A 27,166-nucleotide genomic window follows, 5' to 3' on the forward strand; every position below is an offset into this window, starting at 1 on the left:
AAGGCTCAGACTAGAGTTAAGTCTGTAACAGAGGCACCTAACTTAGCTGGAGTCAAAAGAGAGCAGCAGTCACTTCCAAGGGGCAGTTCAGCTCTGTTTTCACTGGCTACACAAGAAGCCTAAGAAAGATCAATGCCTGGGCAGCGACAGACTTCAAGAGCCTGAGAGACAAGCCTTTTTGCCACTGGAGTAGTTTTTTTCCTCCTGATTTAGGAAATTACTGCAGGATAAGTTTTGTTTATTTTTTTAAATATAATCCTGTTTGTTCATGGCCAATTATGACTGCAAAGAAAAAAAATGGAAGAAAAAACAGTAACAATAATACAGAAAAAAATCAGCAAGTGATAACTGGCTTCAGGAGCTGCACAAATAACTTAGTCTTTCAGAGTTTTGTGATATCTGAAACTCTCTTTATTAACACATTTATCAGTATCTGGATGTCTGCAGCTAACTTGCTGGGKTTTTTTTCAGCCAAAATGTCATAAACAAACCAAACTAAAACTATTTCAACAAAAATTTGCAACTAGTGAAAGCCTTAAATGAAGTTTCAAAATTTAAAATCAGAGGTAGAACCTGTCCTATTCCTCTGACCCACCAGTATGCTCCCAATTAAGGTATTAAGCAAGTGGCTTTATGTGTGAAAGAATAAAGAAAGCAATAAGAAACAAGAGAAAACAAAATCTAAGAAAAAGCTGTCTTTTGATGTAATTATAACTGAAGAGATTTGTAATATTGTAAACCAGGACARAACTCCTTTGATTTGGTTATTAATATTTTCAGGTAAACAAGTCTTTCAGTTACTAAGTTTTTTTTTTCTTAAGTTGACAGAATTTACCATTCTCTTTCATTAAGCAATTTACCATTCTCTTGCATTGAACAATACTTTGCTTCATCATATATTTCTTATCATAGTGGAAATATCCCACAAGCCCCAAATTTACTCACTATTCAGTTGAAAAGACAAAAAAAACCCTTAATATAGCTCATTACAGATTCCTTTCTTTTCATTTTGACCACATACTAGTAATTGAAACAAAAAAGCAACGTCAAGGAATGCTCACAAGTCTTCACCTTCGTTACTGAGACTGTTCAGTATTTGCCAGCCCAACTCCCTTCATCACATTTCTGAATCATAACCAAAAGTGTCGAGGCATAGGGCCAAACCATTACCTGCTAGTGCAAGACAGCAATGCATGTGCAATTCATTCTTTTTACAGTGAACTGTACCTAGTGGTTTAGTTTCTTTGAAAACAATACCTATTTGTCATTAATCTGAAAAAGACTGTATTCCAAATTTTAAGCCATACCTTAATAGCTGAAAAAGTAAAGTATGCATTTCTGCTAAAACTAGAATATAAGCAATTATAAGGGTAAAATTCCCCAAAACTTATTTTCCTGGTAGATATAGTAACATTTGGTGTTTCTGATTCCTTTTGCTTTGCAAAGTTTCACTGATCTTATCAAAGCATGTAGCAAGAAGTAAGACATCTTCTAAAATTATTGCAGGATCCCTCTTTTTAGAGAGGGACTGTTGTCTAGCAGATTGAAATAGGAGCTGACAATCCTATGTTTTCTATGGCATTAAGTCAAGCTGTCTTTGGCCCTAGATAACTTCCCTGTACTTTGTTCGAAACATTTCTAAGCAGAGGTGGTGGGGCAAGAATATGCATCCAGCTTCATAGTAACATCTGTCCCAGCAAAAGCCCTTTTGCTGGCACAGAGACCAGCTGGCACAGAACAGCATATCCATACTACCAAATTCACCTACCCTTTGAAGCAGTTGGCCCCACGGAGACCAACTGCTSGAAATAGGCCTTGCCTTACTCTAACTGTCAAACTACTTCTGCAGATTATTTGGGAGAGTGCTAGTTAGGCCCAGCCAAAACTGTAGGAGGGATCACTCTAAAACTTGTTCAGTGTAGACAAATCATATTCCCAGGTCTGGGTATAATTTCTGAGAAGTTTCTGACACCATTCAATTTATAATTACTTATTCAGCCTTCAAATATAATGAGAGAAAAGTAATCTGTTCAGTGACTCCTAACAACCCACATTTCAATGGATCATTTACTTTGCTAAGAGTAGGAAAATTGTATTTTTCTCCCCCTCGTAGGCTGAAGATAGATTTAATAGTAGCTGCCAAACACAGGTTCTAGATGGCTTCAGTATTTTTTACAAGTTATAGTATCCTGCAGTACTTATACTTATTTAACAATAAGGTATTGGCTATTAATACATTAATTTAAAACTAAGCTGCAAGATGCTTAACCAGACGAGAGTCTGCTACACTTGGTGATTGCTACCCTGGCTTTTTCATTGTGTCAATCCTTCAGAGCATGAGGTTTCTGCCAAATGGCACCGAGCCCAACTTAAATGATTGAGACGCATAAAGCCCTATTGACTTTCAGCAGGACTTGAGAATTTTTGAACATATTTCTCCAGCGCTCATCTTCTTCACTAAGTTAAATCATATGGGCTTGATCCTGTCTGTTAACAGATGTAGCATCGCACATACAGGCATTCAGTAGAACAGGGAGACAAGCAGAACCTGAGCCTGCATTAACAGGAACGCTTCTTTATAGTTGCCATCTCACTCCCTCCTTCCAACCTGAATAATTCCTAAAGGCTAAAGGCTGGACTGGGCTGTAACAAAATAGTTCTATACAAGCAGGGAGCATGTGAATCTATGTTTATCTCAAGGGGGCTCAGATCTATCTTAAAAGGCATGAAGTTCTTTATTGCATTTTCATTTCTAGTACTACAGTCAGTACATTAGGGTCCAGGTCAGATCAAAAGTTCCTCACATTCCTTACCCTAACCCTGTCTATACCTTGTTTAATTGCACAGGCAAGAATTAAATGTGCACAATCCTTGTTTTTATATCTATGCCCACAGTGGCAAGAAGGGCCTGAAATATTTATTCCTACTTGGTCACTACATATCTGTGCTGTGCGAAGAAGGTATGGTCAATAGCATGATGAGATCTGTTCCTAGACCAACCTCTCCCATAAATGTCTGCTTTGTACTCTGTCCTTGCTTTGTTTTATCTTGCACATTCATTAAAGCACAGAGTAAGGATGCATCAGTCCAGAGAAAACAGGCTTGAAACTGAATTTTACTGAACTTGGTCTCACTCTAAAACGTGCAAGGGCTGTACAATWAAAGCCTAAAACAGGCATTTTAGAAACTCACTTAGAAAGCCAGAATAAGAATGACTTTATATATCTGTCCTGAATAAAAGCTCCTGGGAAATGAAACCTAGTCACCTAGCAGAGTGGTTCATGAGAAGGTTGCAAAATGATTCATCCACTCATGGTTTCTTTTTCTGGCTGCTCTCCTCCATGCCCTTGCTATGGGGTTTGCCAAGTTTGCATATGTAAACCTGGACCAAAAAAAAAAAAGCTCTTTACCCATGTCTTTACTTCTTAGTGAGGTCTTACGCAGAACTATAGATGTAGGGATCTATCTCAGACTGTCAACAAGACATGAATTTCAACTAACAAATCTCCATTTCTATCCACTCACTTAACTTTCTACGACTTTCTTTACAAAAGAAAAGATTTCAATGTCATTAGTATACTTCTCCAATAAAAACTTACTCCTTTTCTACACATTTATGTTGAATTTCTGAATAAACCTTATCCAGAATCATTTTTTACTCTCCTATGTCTTAAAAAAATAATAAATCAGTTACTTCTGCCACTTTCAATGTTTTCCCTTTAGATTTATTTGAGATCTGACTTGGGCCCTTATATTTCACTTTAATTACTGGCTATAGTAGATCTGTGACTGAAGGTCTTTGTTATTCCTTGCAGGCTATCATACATCTATCTGTGATATAGGCTATCATACATCTAACTACTTCAGGCAAGCTGCACAGCTTTATTCAAATCAAATTTTCATTAAAAAGAAACTTGTTTCTTAAGAAAGAGCTACAACTACCCCTGCTTGATTCAAAAACATCCATCACACCCTGTTCTAACCAATCTTGAAAAATATTTTTAGTCACCTGAAAAGGGCATTATTTCAATACAGAGCACAACTTCAAGTTCTATCTTACAATTTTGTGCTTTTAGTTTAGGGTGTTGGCTCATTCAGACAACATGAGTCTCTATATTAAACTTTTGCATACTAACTGTGTCCTTTACTAGTTTCCTTCAGAAAAATGTAACACTGTACTAGTTGCAGAGATACCTAACAAAAATATCACTTCTGAAAACCTTTTAACTTATTTTAACTAAAAGAAATCCAACACAGTATTTGATTTAAATATCAATAGCAAGTGAGAAACAACAAATCAGGACCCATTTTAGAGATGTAGTTACAACATGTAGAGAACACAGTCACTCTCTACTTACCAAAACATATTATTTAGTGCAATTCAAGCAGCAAATATTCTTTTGAAGGAAATACATCCTCCTGAAAGGGAAACCCTGTCTTCCAGACAGATCTACATCTTGGTTTCTGATGTAGAAAAAAGATAGCCGTTGTCAAAGGGCTCACAAAGCTTAGAGAATGCACTGCAATGATAAGTTTGGGCAAAATACTTATACTAAAAAAATCAGTTTAAACTCCTAATCATATAGATATGTGTATATGTGTGTGTATATTTACTATACTAAGCCTTCAGGTTCACACTACAATACCACAAGCTCAGTCTTCAATACTAAGATACACAGCACTGTTAATACACTCACAATTAATACCATTAAAGATGTATGAAAGCCTATTTCTATACTATTTATTGATACAGGAAAGTAATGAGTCTTTCAGTCATTATTTTCATTTTCTTTGTAGTTCCCAATGACTTTCTGTATCTTGAATTCTCCCCTGGTATTCCAATTGCATTTTCTTTTCCTCATGTGTTCTTTGTAAAAAAGATATAAAGGTGAAGGATATAAAGTATTCTGCAAAGTTCAAAGCCTTTGAACTTGCCTATTTTAGGAAGGGTGAGAGGTGCCTAGAACCATGATTTTTTTCCAAATGCCTAAGATACAGCAATGATTTATAACACAAAGTAGTTTCTTGAAAACATGTATTTCACTTGTAATCTTTTTTTTTGTAGAATCATAAAACAACTGTTAGTGAGGGAGAAGCTCACAATTCCAAGAAAAACCTTTACTACAGCCTACTTGAGATACCAGCTATTTTGGTATTCTGTCCTGTACCTTATTTGCTAGTGGCTCTATACTCACAAGCTAGCATGAATTTAATTCAGCAACCTCAGCAASCACTGTGATGAAAATGATATTTTGAGTTTAAAGAATGACTAGACCAGTGTTCTTATATTTTTTCTTATCCCTCTTATGGGCTTATTTCTTAAAAGTTATATTTTTACTGAAATAAGTAAAAATATAAATGAAATAAGACATAGCTATGTTTTTGTTGCTGTTGACAAACTGATTGACATCACTTCGGCATCTTGCCCAAATTCAATTACATTATAAACGTAACTGGCTGGCACAACAGGATTCCAGCGACTATGAAYATGTTACTGAGCAAACTTATGACAATCCCTCTTGCTAGAGGCCATATCACGCGATTTCTTGAAAAAGCAACAAAAGATGTTTCCGTGTGATATTTATCCTTAATCATTCATGTCTGAGATGAATACTAACCTTAAAGATATTTCTACAACATAAAATATAACAGGTTTCACTACTATAGGTAATTACCGTGACCGTGTTTCCTAATATAGCAAATAATCATTGAAATTTCTCTGTTGTCTCTTGGCATGTTCAGCTGAACTAGGCTAGCTTGGAAATAAAAAAGGTCAGCAAAAACAGTTACTTGAGCTGTAGTTTCTTTAAAACAAAAAAGTAAACAAACAGAAAATAAACCAAGCAACCAAGCAAATAAAACTACTGTAACATCCAGCCTTGAAAATAAGTCCTATTATTTTCTCCTTCTCCTATTTCAGTTGATTCTTACCTGGACAAGGCAAAATGTTGCATTCTTGGTACTCCAGAGATGGGCCGAGGCAAGGAAGTCCCCCATACTTGGGCTCAGGATTGCTGCAGACCCGTTTGCGATTCCGTATACCTCTACTGCAGTCACGGCTGCACTGTGACCACGGAGACCATGGTGACCAGGCACCATTAATAGTATGAGCAGAGTATCGTCCAGAACGCAAGAAATCTCCTGACAATCCTAATAAAATAATGATTGAGAAAACAATACTGAATTAAAATAGTATTCCCCCCACACACACACACACAAAAAAAAACCCAATCTTTTCCTCTTCAGATTTACTCTTAGGCTTTTAATAGTAATAAGACAAGGAGGATCACATCTTTTAAATCCACAATCCAAACCTTGGTTCATCTCAAGAATCTCTCCTGTAATGGCAGATTTGCCATTTGTTCAGGACATTCGAGGCAGATTTGCCTCTTTCTTTCAAGTTCTACAGCTGCATTGGAATTAATAATGAATGAACTTTAGTCAATTTATGCCACCTAAGCATGATAAAAATTACCCCGCTCTTGCCCAGTAATTTTCATCAGCAGATCTCCAGATACATTACATAGGTATTACTGCCTCTGGTTTAAAGAGTAAGAAACAGCCACAGAAAATACCACTGAGCAGCCCATGGTCACTCATTGAGCCAGTGACAGATGCAGAACCCTGCAGTGCTCTATCCACCTGGTCATCCTGCCTCCACTAGCACTTGTTGTGCTTAGAGGTTGGTAAGTCTCCTAGAAAGGAATGAACTGTATTTGTCATAACCATACTCAGACTTTAGACAGCATACAGCAATAACCCCACAATGTGTAGGGAGACTGCCCTTTTGTGAAGAACACTGCTTTCTCAGTTTAAAACACATTTTTTTTTCTGCTGAGCCAAAATATTTTAAACTGTGTATAAACTATAAAAATTAAGCTTTCTAAGAAACACGGGTTAGTATACTTCCTGGTGAAAATGACCATCTGGGATATGAAACACTCTTTCTAAGCAAGTTTAACACCGAGAAAAGGCGTCAGATTAAACAGATACAGAGACTGAAGCCCACTATTTATCACCAGAAAGAATCTTGTTCAGAGCATATGACCAGTGTGCCTTGATATAGCTCCAGATTAGGGTCTTCTAATGATCTACAGTTAAGCTAAGAACCTTGGTCATTCTCAAGCTTTGTCCTATAGCGAACCAGACATCCTCAACTATATATAGCCCAACTCTAGTTTTGAGCTGCAGCATTACCTCTACACTTCTGTGACACTACCAGCATTTCCTGCTGCTGCCAGAGCAGTTCACCAGGGTTATTATCACTTGAAATTCTACAACAGATGAATCACTAACTGCTGGTTTTGCTCTAAGCATGTATTTAGTTGTATTGAGAAAAGGTTCCATGAATGGTACTTAAAGCAGCAGAGGACATGCCTGTCTGCCTATGCTAGGGCTTCAGTACTGCAAATATAAGGACAGATGAATCATATCACCAACAGTGGAGAAATACTGAGGACTGGTTTTAGATTAAACTGTAGAACAAACTTTTGCTTTGAAGACTTTGATTTATGTTCTACCCACAAGCACAGGTACTGTCAAACAGAGCTAAAGGAATGGAAGATATACTGAACCATATACTGAAAATAGCTACAGGTAATACTGCGAAGATACTGCCCAACAGGAGGCCTGGATTCAAGTCAATACCAGCACAAATACTCTGGATAAATAGAAGGGCAGGAGCCCCTCATTTGTGGTGTCCAGTAGGGAAAAAACTAAGCCGTATTTCTGCCAATGCTTATGAAATTAGTAATACTGTTTAAGTTCTACTCCTACTAACTACATTCATAATCATCCTGAAGTAGATGAGTCCTTGGATATTTTTATTCAGCACTTGATAAAAACTGGCAATATTGTAATGATAGTGCAGTGACACAAAAATACTTTGTAATAAGAAACTATGGGCATTAATGAGATATCAGCGCAAGAGAAACATTAAAATGACTAAAAACGGGAAAGACCTTTCAGCTGATATGGTGGGTAACTATCTTCCTTCTGCTGAACTAGACTCTACTGCACAGAGATATTATAAGCAGCATTTCAAGAAATATGACACAGATTCAAAACAGGACAGAGTGAAGAGAAATAGTCTGAGAATTATGAATACAGATCTAAGCCTTTTTTTTTTTTTTTTCAAGTTTGTGTAGTTTTGGTCACAAAATGCCCAGTTTACATACGCAGTGAGATGTGATACCAWTTTTTTTTTTTTTAATATCAGAATTTCAAATAATTGTGTTTTAGCTACGAAATTAACAGCAGTGAATACACAAACTAATTCTTAATCAGACCAGCTTGCCAGGCCTTCTCTGGATGAAACACTGTTCATTCATCACACACATTCATCACTTCAACATCACATCAACACATTCATCACTTTATACCAATATTATAATGTTCTGAAGACACTTCGGCAGGATAGAAGTATTTTTCAGCGCTAAGGAAAATGTGTAACCTTATTTCTCATAATTATATTAGATTTCTTGCAATATAAAGCAGGGGGTAGGGATAAAGGGAAGAATCTTCTACGGGAAACCTCCGAGGTATTTTAGCTCCAAAACGAGAACATTTTATTAAATCTCTTCAGTGTGTATTTTGGTCAGCAGTAAGGGTTCCTGTGTGTTTTCTTCTTTCTAAGACATTAAAAATTTATTACAGGGAGCAGCCTTTCCATAGTTTTGCAGCCATTTATAGAGTGTTCATAGAGGGAGTTTTAAAACTTTCTCTTTGGACAGAAACTGTAAATCATTAAAAATATCAAGATCAATTTGCATTCTGGATATATAGTGCCACATTTAAGTAAAATGAAATGGAAAGAAAAAGGTAGAAATGTAATACTGTTAACCCTCGTCAACTTTTAACAGGATTCTTATGAAAAGTAAACATGATCTATTTTCTCTATTAAAGAGGAGATTCTGCAGACCATTCAAGAATGTATTCCTACTGCTCCTGCATGCCGTTAGTTTCCATACCCAAAATCTCCACCTAGAGGCAATCAATCACCTTTGCTGACTGTATTCGGAAGTTACCTACAACTTCTTGTAAAAGGGGAGCACTGTGAACAGATGGATTCTAGATCTATTTTCCAGATTACTCTGAAGATCTTTCCTGAGCATTATAACAATTTTTGCTGGGCCCATGAGGATGTGCGGAGAGCAACTAAGTCTGCGGCCTTCTGCTCAGGTACACTAAGGAAAAGTAATAAAGATTACTATTTTCAGAAGACAACACGGCACAGAATGGCTACTTCACCTCTCTGAACACAGAACTCTAAATAGCCCCTTTGGTCATGCTAAAACTCACTGTAGGTAACTATCCCATCACTGCAGAGTCTTTGMACTTCTATAAAAACTATCTCCCTCACAGATATAGCAAAAAAGGTGTGACCTGAATAAAGTGCTCAGATATAGACACAACAGCAGATACAATATGAAAGAGATGATAGCATTACTAGATAATAAGTCAAAGAGGGAAGACTATATAATTGAAAATTAAAGTCACAAGATAGCACTCTGTAACAAGCCCCTTTAGTTTCAGGACCTTGTGCTTCTGAGGCATTTTCACTGCATCACAAACAATTCAGACGATGCAGTCTCTTTTAAGTTAAAGTTGATCAATTTGCTATATAGATAACATTTAGTAAAGTCAAGGATCTAATAAGTTTTTAATACTAAAATATCGATACATTCACATGGTATTTGGAAATAACAATATAGGGTATGAATCTTCAGTGTGAACTTGCCTGGCATAACACCAACACGAGGGCTATTCATTAAACCATGTGCCAATGTACATACGTATGTATAAACAAAAATACATATTTAGGCATATGCATATATTGTAAATATATACTTCTATGTGTACACATACATATATTTAGAGCAAAGACTCGTGCTCTAATTAGTTCACATATGCTGAGCTCTTGTAACTGTCCATGCAAAGTCGCCAAGTCTGTTGTGCATGTTAACTCCTTTCTTTCATTGGTCAACTGCTGCATAGGAGTTTGTTAAGATATGAAAAAGGGGCCACCTCTCATTAGAGTCCTTCACTTAAGAAGATCTATTTATTAATTGAGGTGGCAAAGGTCATACCAAATTGATCTAAGTTACATTGCTGAATGTTTTCAAGAAAAGTTGCTTCAGAAAGTAGGATGCAAACAGAGGTGGCTATCCAGAACCAAGCCATATCTGAAATAAAGCTAACATCAGATTGGATAAGCTATAAATAAAAAAGCATTGGAATCCTTCAGATAAAATAGTATGAAACTATAAAAAGAACTCCTACTTTTCCTATGAAATTGTCATATTCTTACTGGCCATTTCGCACATTTGTTTGAGATTGTAGAGGTCCCACACACCCCCTCTGAGAACAGAAAATGAATTGTGCCAGTCAAGAGAGAATAACCACAAGCCTTCCRTATTTTTCTGTGCATTGCCCCCAAGCTCAAAATATCTGACCAGCAGAGAATGCATGGGACAGTGCCCTCAGCATGGTAATGGCAAAAGTCTGGTTGCTAAAAGTACCACCTAAACTCTCCTTACCAAAACCTCATCTAAAGAAATACCAGTAAAATCTGAAAAGAAGTAAGTTATAGCACCCTGAGTGAATTAGGTAAGTATTTATCTTGGGAAAAACATTCATAAGAGCTGTGAATCCAAACTAGACTCAAGCTTTATGTTCATTTGAACATTTTAAATTAAATGATTTTCATAAAGTCTACAGCCAAGTTGAAGGCCTGTGAATGGCTATAATGTATGATAAGTGCTTTTAGTTTACTAACAAGCTTAACTTTAGTTGTTTAGAAATGGTACTCAATTTATTAATTGCTCTACTCTTAGGCTAGAAAAAGGAATGTAACTACTTAATTCCAGTAGAATTTTAAACAGGCAGTTGCTTCCCTAAAGCAAAACTTAGAACAAGTGAAAACAAGTAGTGCAAAAATTCAGTAAAACGATCACATGGATTTTATGCTCAAAAGAACCATCAGCTTCTAAGACAGGAGGATACAGAAGATATGAAAAGACATTTAAATGAAAGATTTTACTCTCATTTCAAGTGCTTACACGTCCTTCAGTGTGGACAAAATTACAAAGAAATTAGCATAGCTTCACTGTCAACCTCCCTTTTCTGGTGTTTAGCAATAGTGAGTATGTATAATGGACAAAGTTTGTCTAACTAAGCTACATAACTCTGATCTAAACTGATATAACAATTTCTAAACTATTTTGTAATATTTCGTTGGTTAAATCTTTTAATTCCGCTACAAAATAATCTTGTTTGGAAATGTTAATGCGAAAGCCACCTGCACTGAAAAGTACAGGAGAAAAATCTGCCTTTGAAACAATAAGTCTTGACTGACCCGATTCTTCCCCAAAAATTGCAACATTCTCTGATGATTTCTATTTTTGACACTTACTAAAACACCCCTTATGTGTCTTAATTTGCTTTAAAAGCTAAACTGCTAATAAAGCTCTTACAATAATTCTCTGGTCCAGTCTCTAGCCAAGGAATACAGCCCCAAATAAGAGAGAGGTAGCAATGACACCTGACTAATTATATTGCTTGACAGATTTATGTCTTATGTCCTCCTCCTCAAACATAACAAAATTCAATTAATCAATCTGTCTAGGTTTGCGACTCTGAGGAAAGATATTCTGGAGCCAAAATTTAAGCATCCTAAATAATTTCTAAATGACAGCATAAAATACTGTTTAACGCAGCAGGAAATAGGATAAGCAAAGATTATTTTCTGAAGATATTTTGCAAGTATTTGGCAGTGTCACTGAAGTAAAAAGTAAGATTTTACACTATAAAATCTATGCATATTATCACAAAATCACAGAATGGTTGAGGTTGGAAGGGACCTCTGCAGTCATCTAGTGCTCAAGCAGGGTCACCCAAAGTATGTTAGACATGACTGTGTCCAGGCGGGATTTGAATATCTCCAGAAAAGGAGACCCCACAGCCTTTCTGGGCAACCTGTTCCAGTGCTCTGTCACTCTCACAGTAAAGAAGTATTTCCTGAGATTCAGGTGGAACTTCCTGTCTTGCAGTTTGTGCCTGTTGCCTCGTGCCCTGTTGCTTGGCAACACTGAGAAGGGTCTAGCCTCATCCTCTTGACATCCTTCGTTAAGATAGTGATGGACACTGATAAGATCCTCTCTTGGTCTTCTCTTCCCCAGGCTAAACAGACCCAGCACTTGCAGCTTTCCCTCCCTAAGAGAGATGCTCCAGTCCTCTGATCATCTTTGTAGCCCTATGCTGGACTCTTTCCAGTAGCTCCATGYCTCTCTTGTACTGGGGAGGCGCAAACTGGACACAGTACTCAAGATAAGGCCTCACCAGGGCTGAGYAGACGGGCAGAATCACCTCCCCCAACCTGCTGGTAACACTCTTCCTAATGCACCCCAGGACACCATTGGCCTTCCTGGCCACAAGGGCACATTGCTGGATCATGGTCAACTTGTTGTGCACCAGCACTCCCAGGTCCTTCTCTGCAGAAATGCTCTCCAGAAGGTCAACCTCCAGCCTGTACTGGTGCATGGAGTTATTCCTCCCTAGGTGTGGGACTCTGCACTTGCCCTTGTTGAACCTCATGAGGTTCCTCTCTGCSCAKCTCTCCAGCCTCTCCAGGTCTCTCTGAATGGCAGCACAGCCCTCTGGTGTATCAGCCACTCCTCCCASCTTGGTATCATCAGCAGACTTGCTGACAAGGCACTCTGTCCCCTCATCCAGTCACTGATGAAGAAGCTGAACACAGTACTGACCTCTGGGCAACTCCACTAGCCACAGGCCTCCAACTGGACTCTGAGCCACTGAGCACAACTTTCTGAGCTCTGCCTTTCAGCCAGTACTCAAGCCACCTCACTGACCACACATCTAACCCACACTTCCTGAGCTTGCCTAGGAGGATGTTAGGGGAGACAGTGTCAAAAGCCTTGTTGAAGTCAAGGTACACAAGGTACACACATCCACTGCTCTTCCCTCATCTACCCAGCCAGTCATTCCATCAGAGAAGGCTCTCAGATTGGTTAAGCAGGATTTCCCCTTGGTAAATTCACTCTAACTACTCCTGATCACCTTCTTTTCCTCCATATGCTTGGAGATGACATCCAGAATGAGCTGTTCCATCACCTTTCCAGGGATGGAGGCGAGGCTGATTGGCCTGTAGTTTCCTGGATCCTCCTTCTTGCCCCTTTTGGAGACTGGAGTGACTTTGGCTTTCTTCCAGTCTTCAGGCACCTCTCCAGTTCTCCATGACATTTCAAAGACAATGGAGAGAGGCCTGGCAACAACATCCACCAGCTCCCTCAGTACTCGTGGGTGCATCCTGTCAGGACTCATGGATTTGTGGACATCAGGTTTACCTAAAAAATCTCTAACCTGATCCTCCTCGACCAAAGGAAAGTCTTTCTTTCTCCAGACTTGCTCTCTCATCTCCAGATGCTCCTGAGGGCAGCCCTCTGCATTGAAGACTGAAGCAAAGAAGGCATTCAGTAACTCTGCCTTCTCTGTATCCTTCGTCACCAGGGTCCCCACCCCATTCAGCAGTGGGCCCACATTTTCCCTAGTCTTCCGCTTGCTACCGATGTATTTGAAGAAGCCCTTCTTGTTGTCCTTGATATCCTGYGCCAGATTTAATTCCAAATGGGCCTTAACCTTCCTCATCACATCCCTGCAGTTTCTGATCACATTCTTATATTCCAAGTGGCCTGTCCCTTCTTCCACATTCTGTGTACTTTCCTCCTCTATTAGAGTTTTGCCAGGAGCTCCTTCCTCATCCGTGCAGGTCTCCTGCCCCCTTTGCCAGATTTCTTTCTCCTTGGTGTGCACTGCTCTTGAGCTTGGAGGAAGTGATGCTTCAATACTAGCCAGCTTTCTTGGACCGCCCTTTCCTTCTAGAGCCTTAACCCATGAGATTCCTTGAAGCAGGTCCCTGAAGAGGCCAAAGTTCACTCTCCTGAAGTCCAGGGTTGCAATCCTGCTTGTCGGCTTGCTTCCTCCATGCAGGATCTTAACTCCATCATCTCATGGTCACTGCAGCCAAGGCTGCCCACAACCTTCACATCTTCAATCAGTTCTTCTTTGTTGGTTAGTACAAGGTCCAGCAGGACACCCCTCCTCATTGGCTGCTCCATCACCTGTGTCAAAAAGTTATCCGCAATGCTCTGCAGGAGCCTCCTGGACCGTTTGTGCCTAGCTGTGTTGTTCTTCCAGTAGATATCAGGGTGGTTGAAGTCCCCCATGAGAACCAGGGCCTGTGATTGTGAGGCTGCTTCTAGCAGTCTGTAGAAGGCCTCATCGACTTCGAATTATAGAATCATAGAATCAGTAAGTTTGGAAAGGACCTCTGGAGATCATCTAGTCCAACCTCCCTGCTCAGCAGGGTCACCTAGAGCGTATTAGACAGGGTTGTATCCAGGCGGGCTTTGATTTTCTCCAGAGAAGGAGACTCCACAACCTCTCTGGGCAACCTATTCCAGTGCTCCATCACTCTCACAGCGAAGAAATTCCCCCTCAGGTTCAGACTTCCTCTTCCAAATTAGTGGCCTATAGTAGACACCCACAACAGTGTCCCCCGTGTTAGCCTGCCCTTTGATTCTCAGCCATAAGCTCCCAACTTGCTCTTCATCCACCCTAGGCAGAGCTTGACACATTCCAGCTGCTCTCTCACATAAAGAGTAACTCCACCACCTCGCCTTGCTGGCCAAGACTATTTACTGAAAAGCACATAGCCATCCATGACAGCACTTCAGTCATGTGAGCTACCCCACCATGTCTGTGTAACTGCAATGAGCTCATGGCTCTGTGACTGCACACAGATCTCCAGTTCCTCCTGTTTATTCCCCATGCTGAGTGCATTGGTGTACAGGCATTTCAGAGAGGTAGGCATATAGATTTTCCCCGAGGGCTGCAACGGGATCCCCCACAGCCATGTCTCACACACGCATCCCTGGCTGCATGCACCCRGTGGAGGCCTCCCAACTTGAGCCGTGTTTTGTTGACTACCCTGTCTTTATAACTCTCCCCTTCCCACGTCCTCCCTACCTTAAAGCCCTCTTTACCAGGCTGGCCAACTTGTTAGCAAAGASACATACACCTCATTTAGTAAGATGGATCCCATATCTCCCTATCAGTTGCTGATCCTCACACAGGGTCCAATGATCATAGACCAAAACCCTGCTGCCAACATCAGCAGTGCAGCCAGCTGTTAACTTGTGAAAATCTCCTATCCTTCCCCATCATTGGCAGGATTGAGAAGAAGATCACCTGGGCTCCCAGACCCTTGACCATCATCCCCAGAGCTCCAAAATCCTGTTTATTATGAAAGGAAAAACATTAACACAATGTAAATATGACATATTTAAAAAGATGACAGTGTGCAGAGGGAAGATTCCCAAGTTATCATGAGGACTCTGTCTTTTCTGTGTTTATTCAATCCGAAAGTTCCACTGAAGAGTTTTTATTTGTTAAACTCAAGTTTTTCATCAAATTCATTTTTAACTTTAACAATTAATTTTGTTCTTATCTCAAGCTAACACCACTTAGCTTCAGTAAGCCGGTACAAGAGATAATATCTCAACATGTACTCCTCCTCACTGTAGGATATTGTAGATTATCAGCACCTGTTTTATTCTCAGCTAAATTCTGAATGTGCTACAGATTTCCTATGGGTAACATTAGGCTTTAATCAATCTGTTCACRGTAGACTATGTCCACTAAACTAGAACTCAAGACAAAATTACATCTCACCTTTAAAAATAATTATTGTTTTACGTTAGGTATAGTGAAAGTAGTAACAAATTGGATATCTTAAATTCTGGTTTCCAGGTGTGTTTTTCTATGTCCTTTGAAGAAATCATTTTCTCTGATTTTATTCTCTCTCTCTCTCTCTCTCTCTCTCTTTTTCTCTCTTTCTGTCTCTTAAATAAAAGGTATGTGCCGCGGGGAGTCTTTAAGACAGAAAAATCAGGCAACCGTAAACCATATGAAATTTTTATCCTTGGATGAAATGCTCATATTTCCAATATGATTCATAGTGTTTCCATATAAGAAAATCCTACAGCATGTAAATTAGTATGTTTAGCATAGATATTTTATATGCTTCATAAGCACACATGAAATTCTACAGTGATGTAATTTCTAGACTGTTTGTACTTGACTGTAAGGATATTCACATTAAATTGTGCAAGTCTACAAAATCTCTCTCCATTTATTTCAAACGCCTGTCCCTTCTCCATCTGAGCACTACACAAAAACTCAGATGCAGACAGAAAAAAAGGGATTTTTTCTTTCCTCTTAGTCAAACTGGTCAGACAACCAGGAATACAGTGTGCAAATGCTACTGTTTTGTTGACGAAGAACATCGTTTCCAGTAGAAGCCTTACCATATTCAGCAGTCCAATGCTTTTTGGCAAGTTCTATCTCTAGGCTCACAATCCACAAAAAGTTTGGTTTGCTACTCTCTGACAGTGAAACGTGATTCCATTTAAAACAGAATGACTGTGGTTGCACAGTGGGAGATTATGGGAAGTAAGAAAATTACTAACAAATACCTCTCTTCTGCAGAGAACAGATCTGATCTTCACAGAAGACGTGTTAATGAGGTATGCCAAATACTCTGTAATAGGATTAATCTTTCAATAAAAGAAAAATTGCCACATTTCAACATGGAGATAATGAAAAGAATGTTTCATGGTATCCAGGCTCTGGTGAGGTAGAAGTTATGACGTTTCCTTGCTGTCTTTCCAGAAATCATGAAGGTGTGTGCCAAAGTGCATAGTTTCCCATTCTGTGAGAGCCTTCTGTTCTTAAAGCTACAGCTACCCTACATCATTCTCACACATGTGATTTCTTCTCATGAAATTAAGGAGCAGTGGAGGCCTAGTGTGTGGACCTAAACCCAGACTTGGAAGCAGGGAAGTGCTCCTAGGTCCTATAGTTCAGGGGTAGTCAATAAGTTTCATCATATTGGCCAACCGAAATACTGCATGCTCTGATTATTTCACTCTATAATGTTCTGACATCCATAATCAGAAAACATCTAAGAAAACAGGCTCAAAATAAAACATGGCTAAAGGAGACAAGACTGTTACTTCTTTATCCAAAAGCATATTGGCTAATACAGCCACTTGAAACATTAGAGAGCCAGGTTCGATCCTTTCCTTTGCCATCTGGCATTTGTACCCACAYCTCTTGCACCAAAGAGAGTATGTTTGGTACTTGCCTTTCCTTGTAGTCATTAAAGTAGTTTCATTATTCATGGAATAATTAAAGACTCACTAGCCAATGAAAAAGTCAAAGAATGAGCACAAATTTACGATGCAAGTAGGAAGGCACTCATTAGGAAGAATGAGCAGATGTGTTCTAGCTMCCGCCCTGCTGACAATTCAATATAAAATATTTAAATATTTAGTAGTACTGAGATTAGTCAGCAAAGATCCTCCCAGATGAACAGCCAAATTACTAGGCCACAGAGCCATTCTCAAATCTTTGTCCAATGATTAATTATTTCCAAAGGAAGCAAAACAGCAGCTTCACCAAGGTGCAACAAATAAGCTACAACTCCAGAATGCTCAGGAATCTAGTGTTAAGAAAAACCTTCAAGCTAATCAGGCAAAGAATGCATGTGAATCCACACCTTTGTCTYGCACTCCGTCTGAATACAACATTTTATTGAACAAGGAGTAGGCACTATATTTTGTAAGAAAGGGCCAGCTTATGCACCGAATCCAGGAGAGGATTTATGCTCATGCCTTCAGAGCTGAGAAAGGTGTCTCCATGCTTAACTTCCTTGTAGTAATGTGAATTAAGATACGCTAGCTCTTGCACTAGTTTGTGGTATTAATTAGTCTAACCAACCCTCTAACTAGTGCATTGGCTTTAGCACATGCCATCCTTATGTGAGAACATATCAGCCATCAGTTCCACTGTACATAACATCTCAATTCGTCTGTAGATCTCCTTCTAGTTGTTGTCGTAAGTCTCCCAATTCTGTACTATCTGKCTAAAAAAATATATTCTTTCCCATTTAATCTCATGAAATTTTGTAAAAGTTTCATAAACATCTAAGTGCTTGAAGACCTGTACCACCACCCAGAAGTCTGGTTTAGGACAACAACGGTTGGTCATAAATCATCACTACTAAAGCAAMATCTTTGCTAAATGCTAATTTAAATTTAATTTAGTACCTTACTGAGCAAATTACTTTACTGAGAATTATTAAGCAAAAAGTTCTACTCATTATCAATACTAAATATTTCAGCAAAATACTTATCAAATACCTTACAATTGCACAAACTCTCCCCCAGTAAAAAGTCGCCAGAATATAAGGAGATGACAGAATTCCTCCAAGAGCTAGACCACCATGTCATTGCTTGTATATTAATTTAAAGAACATAAAAATAATCTGGTAAATCTCACAGTGGTCTCAATTGAGACCAAGCCTGATTGGTCTCAATTACTAAGTTATGTCCTGAAGAAATGCAAGCTAATTTCCCCATTGTGATCCCTATGCTCTCCTTTTCATTATCAGTTCTCTTATGCAAAACATCAGCCAGCAAAAGCTTCCACCCTGTGCTGAAAATGGAACTACAGGCACCCTGCTAGCAAATGGCCTTGTTCAGCTGCTTCGTCTGTGCTTACCGTCTGTCGAACATCCACTGGTACCGTCACTGGAACAGTAACGCATTTCAATCCTTTGCCTCCCCACCTCTAACAAATTTGGGTCAGGCAAGCGTGCTTTACAGGTGTATCGGAATCGTTGCTCATAGTGGCCACCATTGTCTGAAATATTGACTGGAGTCCAAGGTGTCCAAGGAGTTGTCTTTTTTAACTCTGGACAGGCATTGGTGTTACATGGCTGATACTCCTGAAAGAAAATGGCCAGAATGAATGCAAACATKTAAAATAACATTAAATAACATCAACAACAATATTAAACAACARCAACAACAACAGAAAACAACTAACAAGAAAATCTCTCTGCTATTTCTTCCTTCCTTTCCAACAACCACCATCCAGTTCCCTTTGGTACATGTTACCTACAGCTCCCAGCATTACCAAACTCATCAGAAGCAAATTCCTTGTGGATTGATACACACCAAAGGAAACAGACCACACCTAAGAAACAAATGCAGAACTCACCAATATTCTCAAGTCTCACAATATATGCTCTCTAAGGAGAATGACCAACATCTGTAGGTCCTACCCATTCATTTTCCAGAACATAATATGCTTATCTGATGCAACTGAAGTGCTCTGTAAACTGTACCGACAAAACTGAACAACCATTACATATCAGAATGAATTCATGTTGACAAATCATAAAAGGCAAAAGGAAGTAGCCATCAGTAGGACAACAATTTTAAAATGATCTCTCTACCTCTGAGCTCTTAGAGATCCTCTGATGCTCAGAGGCTTATCTTTTGAAGATAAGCCTGGTAACTTAATGTGTAATTCCTCTAGATACTAAAAATCACAGACACAAGAGAAATAACAGTTACATAATGCAGTTTAATTTCCTCCTTCTGTTATCCCTAACCATGCTGATACCACCATGTTTCAACATCTAATAAATTGTCTGCTTCCCTTTTTCCCATTGGAGATGTTTTTATCTCATACATTCCTCAGTCTACTACCTCTTGCCTCAGATGGTCTAAGTTATTAACATACCCAATTAAACTGAGGGCAATTGCTCTCAACTTGTATTGTGGAAATAAATTTTCTCATGACCTCTTTAGGCAATTGGTTAAGTCACAAGACTCTGTTTTAGTCAGTCTTGCTGTGAAGACTGAGGACAGTCTTTACAGTCAAGACTGATGTATGACTGCTCCCCTCCTAGTGTATGAAGAATTGACTGTAAAGAAGAACTCATAACAATAACATCTCAAGGATATCCAGAACCCTAAAATAACCCAGCTTACAATCCTAGCTGCCTATTGACTCCCAATGTACAGTATATTTCAACAGCCAGATTATAGTACATCTTTCAGAAAGAGCACTCCCTCTCTTCCTCCTCTCCCCCTTTTAAATATAGCACTGATCACCTCCCCACATGGGCTGTTCCTCTATTTTATAACAAGAGCTAACAAAGAGCAAGTAAATTCAAGGCTTCATTTTTCTCCCTATTTTCCAGTTATTGAATTTTGCTGTTTCTTTATCAATGATGCTGAAAGAGCTCCCTGACCCGCACCTTCAAATGTATTTTTCACACCAAATACCCCCCACAGTCATAAACTAAGAAAGCTGAACTTTCTAAAGCTTCAGAGGGTATGAATCAGGGACACCCTGATCTCTAGGTCCTGGGTATCCTTATGTCTCCCTTTTTCCCTATTTTCTTATCTTCATTAAGACTGAATACCAAAATCTGACTTCTCACTCCAGAAGCACTCCTATCAACACAGCACGCAGAGGTAAGAACTTGACCCTATGCCATTTGATAGTCTTACTTTAATACAAGTATCTGGTGTGTTTGTGCTTTTCCCTTCCACGGTGTTGCACAAAGGGCTTAAGTAAATCCAATTATCTCTGATGATCTAGTCTCAATCACAATTTTACAACTCCATATAGTTTCCTAATACATACAAGAGGGTTGTGCTTGTCAATATTAAAATATGTTTTATTAGCTTCTGCAATTATCTAGAATATTATTTACTACCTCACCAGCTTTTATGCCACAGTCAAGCTTTACTGACCAAGTCTTACATTACAGTCTAGACTGTTAATAAAAATGTTATTGACCCATGAATTGATTCCAGGCAGACCCTGCTAGAAACCTCCCCAGTCATTTATATCTGTCCATTAACACCACATTTTTCAATTTGTCAGTGGGCCAGCTTTTAATCCATTTAACATTTGCCACATTAATTCCATATATTCAGTTTTCCAAATCAAAGTACTTTTTTGTTTTTTTGTTTTTTTTTTTTTTTGCTAACACAAAAAAATCGTCTTGGAAAAATTCAATAACTGGGAGAAGTCCTGTAAATATAAGTCTTTTTATCTAGTAACATATAAACAGGAATAATTCAATCAGCAAAGTAATTGCTGCAATATTAATGTTAATAATTATTTTACAATGATGTAAAAACTTCAGTTCCTCATTTGCTATGGGTTTTTGTATTGATATTTTTCAAATCAGATATAAAAGTTGCTAGAAACTGGAAATCTTTCTGAAGTAGATATGGATTTGACAGTTGAGAGGCATGAGAAACAGAGTTTGTGAAATTAGCAACAAACCACTTTTCAAACAGAAACAAGCGATGGAGGAAGCACTTAACTGGAGTTAACATGTTTAAAGCTACTTTGTTAACACATTTCTGAGATGAACTGGTCAGCTCATTCACTCTAGAAAAAAATAAAAAARAATAATGATGTACTTGATGTGCTTCAAGTAATGAGTCCCTACACACACCCTAATAGAGGACATACTTATATCCTSTTATCTGAGTCAGAGAAGAAAGATATTCCTCAGAGCACTTGTAGAGGTCGTTCTTTAATTCTTTCTTCTTCTTGGTGCATAGCTTACAGAAAAGTGTGTCTGCTGCCATTCCTGTATAAAAAACCATGTGGTAATACCCATGAAAGGTTCAGAATGTCAGGGAAAATCAGGGCAAACAAATGCACATGTAGATTACTCCTATCAGAGAACACATACAGTAGTAAATAATCCTTCTCTGAGAAAATGCAAATGTGTGTTCTAACAACAGGWGTCTCCAAGAAGTCATGGCACTAATCATTGCCCAGTAGAGCTTGCTAGATTCTCTCACAGTGACTGCTGCACCGCTCTACCAAACACCTCATTTGCCATGGAGAATTCAGGAATAGCACAGTGCTTGGTGAAAGTACTGGTGTGATTTGATGTTATAAAATGCCAATATAAGCAGAACAACGATCTGGCTCTGAATAGTTTCAAATTTGRAAATCAAAAGAAAAGGTACAATTCAGAACATATGAGGATATATTTAGTGCTGCTACCATGAAGACATAGTCTGACTGGCAGGATGCACCAGGGATTAGAATATTTGAACTGCTATTTGTGTTTAAATCATCTAGGAGGTCATGCAAGTTTGAAGTGCTGAGGTATAATCAGTGTAAAAGATGAAGTAACTTCACATGATCAAATGAGTACATGTCAAACAAAATTCAGTTTGCACAAACATGAAGTGACACACATGAGAAAAAAAAAGCAATTCCTAATTCTGTAAGAAATAATGGATTCTTAGCTGACTTCATCASTCAGGAATGAGATCTTGGGATTACGGTAGACATTTCCATGAAAAAAAAATTAGCTCAGTGGCCATAAAAAACAAACTGAGGACTACAAATAATTAGAGAAGGGAATCAGAACAAAACAGAGTTGTATAAATCCCTGGGTTGCCCATCTCTTGAATATGTTCCATACAGGAAGCAGCTAAACAGAACAAGCCTCTTCAGCCAGGAAAAACTGACAACTGAAGGAAGAATACAGAAGTTTGTATCATGGGTGACTCAGACAGTGAATAGGGAATGATGTCTCTTCCAACACACAAGTGACACCAAATGAAACTAGYAAGTTACAAGTTCAAAAGCTAAATGAAGTGGTTAGTCACGCAACACCCAGTTAAGCAGCAGAAAACCTTTCCATGGGACGCTGTGCTCCCCCTTCAAAGCAATTAAGACATCTATAATGTAGGATTGGAAGTCAAGACAAAAAATGACGCAAAAAAATCCACTAGCCTTGTGACTCAGAAAGTTGCACAGTCACGGACACCAGGAGGCTTGCATACCATCTGGAGTAAAATATTAAGGCACATTTGATTTCCTGCTCTTCCTGCTGCTGGCCGCTTTGGTGATAGGATGTTGGCTTTGGACTGACTTGGTATTAGCATTTTGATAATATGTTCTTAACATGGGAAGTACCTTGACAGGAAAGCCTGCAACTGACTGCTTCATCTGCTGCCTTCAGAAGCAGAGGTAACAGTACTGGAGGCTGTCATGTGACGCTGGGAGAGCAGTTTGGGTACCATATGGGAGAGCCATGTCTCCAAAAAGATGTCTGTGAATTTCTCCCTTCTGTCAGGAGTAAGAAAACTCGAGCACAGACCGTTTGAGTAGGGTGCTCCTATGCTCAGTGAATGGTGCTCAATACCAGGTACTGATTATCAGCCATAATTAGGCTGCATTCACTTCACTGATTGCACTCACTTCTCTATCCTATCCATACACTCAGTATTCCAGTCTCAGAGTTTAGTCTTTTCTATTGGTCTTTGTTTTTTTTCTATTTTTTCTATTTTTTAATTATTTTTTCAATTTTCTTTATCAAAAGCTGTCCTAAAGAAGGTATCAAAGAGRCACAAAGGTACTCCTTCTTTAGGTATGCTAGCTAGTCTGTTCAGGAAGACTTCAGAAAATACTGGGAAATGAGCAGTTACACTTGCTTAACTTAGCATCCTTTTGGTTATTGCCTCTCAAGATGAAAGAGGCCTCTTTCTGCAACACACTTGAGCACACTCCAGGCATTAGCTCCTCTTCTCACTTTGTCCAATGCCTGAAAAATTTACAGAAGTGGGACCTCAGACATACGGCGCTCTCCAAAGCAATTCAAGCAGTTGTTATTATTCAATAATAAAACAGGGCACACAAAGGTAWAAATGCCTCAGATGAAACTACTGAGGCAAGAAACCAACAACAAGAGCTGGAAAAACCTAAGCAGTGAACTGTTCTGTTTTGTGGCCTAATTCACCATGCTGTAACTTGTACTTCAGTGTGGGTTAATTGGCTGAGATTTGGTAAGTTTCAGTGCTGGCAGACATGCAGTAAGACCATTAAAGACTAGATTTCTGGGAACAGCTCAACATTTAGAGCGAAATTATTTGACAAATTATTAAATATATATGAATATATATGTTATATATATATGTCTACTAAAAGTAGACATTAAAAAGAATTAAAGACAAATTAATTAAACCTATTAAAATTAAAATATCAAATTCTCACAAAGCATACTGACAGTAATGTAAGGAAAGGCATAGTAACTCAAAATTCAGTTATTTTACAATAATAGGAGATAAACACTGATTTACTATTAGCCATGTACCTTCTTTCTGTCTTTAAGTAATAGGGGCTTTTTTATTTTCTCTTCTTTGCAGCCACTTTTCTCAAAATTTTTAGGAATCTAACCATCTCCAAAACTTTTACACAGATAGTGTGATATTTTGAGACTCACTTYCTTAGGAAATCAAAATGAAATCTTATCTGTATTTTAATTAAAATTTTTGTTAATAAAATCAGAATTTAAAAAGATTGCTCCATTCCCATTTACATTACATTCTTATATTTTGGATGGGCTTCGCTTTACAGACTCATATAATTTCTTTAATATATATAGTAAGCCTATGTTCAATGCACTATTTTTTGTTCTCCTGTTTTTCTTCCTCATCTSTTGACGTGAGAGATAATCTTCACAAGGCAGCTAAATCAACATTAACAAAACTTTGAAATACAAGCAGCCCAATTGTTATCTTTTATGATTTACTTTTGATTTAGACATTTTTTTGCTTTTTGTTCCCTCATGCCAATCATYAGTATGACAGGCCTAAAAGTTAAGGTACCAGTAGAAAGTAGCATTACTGATACATATCGAATGGTCTAGTGTGCCACCTGGGGCAAGAGAGAGCTCGAAGATAAAACAACTTGAATCTCTCAGCCACCTCTCAACCTTTGAGYTTGTAACAGCAATATGCAGTTACAAGAAAGGATAGCTCCTGCATGCAAACAAAATTCAAGAGAAAATCGTCTTACGTTTATAATAGTTTTGTTTACCCATCAAATCACTCATTTCCTGAAAGGTCTAACATAACCTTTTCCTCTTCAAGAATCAAAAGATAGAGCTTTTATCATGCAGCACTTGAAAAATATATTTGGAATAATCCTTGGGAAGAAAAGGATTATCTCATTTATTTTCACTACAGAAACCTAGTGTTACCCACCTAGAAAGCATTTTCAAATTAAAACATACGAAAGACAAAACCAGCCCCTTATCATGTTGCCCTTTTAAGATATACCTTACTTACTGTTATTTTTCTATTACTTCTTCTATTTTTCTATTCTATTTCTATTCTTGTATTTTTCTATTACTTCTATTTCTAATACTTCTTCAAAAGCATGATCTGAAAGAATACTCAAGCCTTACTGCTTCCATTAAGCAAAACRTCTTCTACAGTGCAGATTTCACAGCTATACCTAAAAAATGAAAACTGAAAAGATTTCTAAGATTTTAGTTGCACATTAATCATGCAAAGGCCTATCTATATCCTAGCTTATAGGCATATTTTAGCCTCAATTAAAATCAGTGGGAATATTTCCATTCACTTCAGTGAAACCAGGACTTCAAAGACTGCTTCTGAGGGCAGCTGCAATCCTGGAGTGCTGTAAAGTAAAGGCTGTGCTTGTGGTGCTCGTAAYGCACATTTAATATCTTTTAAATGGAGAGGGGGAGCAAATCATTTTGCCCTATGCAAAAGGAACATTTTCAAGGTTTCTTCTTAAGTGAACTGATTATTGTTTCTCCAACTACTGATTGAGCATAATTCTTTCATTCTGTTTTGTACATTTTTAACAAAAGAACTGCAAGAATTTCCATTACAGTAAAGGGAAWTGTAAAAGGAATTAAGGCTGGAGTTCAGAACCATTCCCCCTGCAGGAGTTCAGGACCTGTCGGGCAAGCTGTCAGATTGCAATGTGAGATCTGTATTCAGATCTCTTCTCTACTCTAAACCACTTCGCTTTACTTAGAGAAGGGAAATTCCTGCTGTGATTATCTCTTGATAAAACTATTATACTTTGCGCAAAGAACTTGAGTATTTATGTTCTAACCATACAGTTATGGAGGGAAGAAAACCACCAGTTTCCTCTTATCTTTTCTGATAACTGTATAATTTTGTTTGAAGCTATATTTCATGTCAACCCTGCCAAATTTTTGTGAATAAAACTGTTATAAAAGTTYAATCATTCAATTCTGTGTAGCTTAACTGAATATCTCAAAGGGGACAGAGTTTGTTAGGAACACCTTCTGCTCCACAAGCCAGCAGAATTGCATTGAGGGACTGGGAATTTTATTCTTAAATGCTGTTCCATGGACACTCTAGAATGATGCACACAATCACATTAGCACTGAAGAAACATTTAGAATAACGTAAGCTCATGCAGCATATGCAGCAGTTCCTAATAGTATGAGCTCATTTTAATGCATGTATTTAGAATTAACTCATATTCAAAATGGAAGTAGAAATGGCCAAGTCAGAAAATGCTTCTTTATTCTGACAAAGGCTTCAAGATAACACAGGAAAGAGGCATAGTAGTTAACTTGGATTCTTTCAAGTCTAATCCATTTATGGACCTATATCGCAATTAACCATCTTACCCAAAGGCACCTAAGAAATGAAATTGTTACATGATACAGAACAGGATGAATTTATCAAGAYTTTTTTAAAATAACTGAATACATTAAAAGCTTATGTGTATTTTTACAACTGCTAGTCAACAAATGGAAAGTAGTAAAACCAAAAGCCCACACTAGCAAGTCTGCCTGCTGACAGCTCAGCATTTGTATCAATGCTTCAGGAGTCCCTGGTGTGATCCCAGTGCTCATACTAGAAGAGCCCAGTTCTGCATCCTGTGCCCAGAGCAGCTTGCTAACACTTAATATAGTTACTCCCCTCCCCGCATCCTCTTAACTTTTACACAATTAGACCACAAACACTCTGAGAAAGAAGCCTTTTGTAGCATCTCTGTGCAAGTCTTTGTATAATGGGATCCTGTTTCATCCTTATGGCTTTTAGGCACCAAAACAGAATCAATAATGCTATAATGGTTTAGAGGTTAGCTTCCTACTGTGCTATGCAACAGACACTCATTCCAACTCAATATTTAGTTGGACTGAAACCGCTTTCAACCAACTCTCTTTCTTAAACCTCTGGGCGAGCTGCAAATCAACAACACGCGACTGCAACCATGCTGTCTTTCACAGACTGCTAAGAAAGAGTTTCCAAACTACAATCAGTATGGGACTCCAAGTCCAAAAATGCCCAAAATCCCATTCTCAGTGGGTTTTTTTGTTCTTAAAATCTGAGTATGAAAGTATCTCAAAATTAGTCAAAGAACTGACTAGTGGAATTTATTGTCTGTATTC

The 27,166-nt window shown here is 38.3% G+C and overlaps 1 protein-coding gene across 3 annotated transcripts in view; it reads right to left on the minus strand.

Moving 5' to 3' along the window:
• The window catches only part of SEMA5A (semaphorin 5A), a 304,442-nt gene that overhangs the window by 22,286 nt on the left and 254,990 nt on the right, over nucleotides 1-27,166 (minus strand). For all 3 annotated transcript variants that reach the window (XM_085307061.1, XM_085307059.1, XM_085307060.1), the window contains exons 17-18: nucleotides 18,643-18,868; nucleotides 5,932-6,150 (exon numbers count right to left, since the gene is read on the minus strand). In XM_085307061.1, the coding sequence (XP_085163187.1) occupies nucleotides 5,932-6,150; nucleotides 18,643-18,868 (445 nt within the window). The remainder of the gene's footprint in view (nucleotides 1-5,931; nucleotides 6,151-18,642; nucleotides 18,869-27,166) is intronic.

The sequence above is a fragment of the Rhea americana genome, unplaced genomic scaffold (assembly GCF_003343005.1).
Source record: "Rhea americana isolate MKP2758 unplaced genomic scaffold, rheAme1 scaffold_251, whole genome shotgun sequence".
Lineage (NCBI taxonomy): Eukaryota > Metazoa > Chordata > Aves > Rheiformes > Rheidae > Rhea > Rhea americana.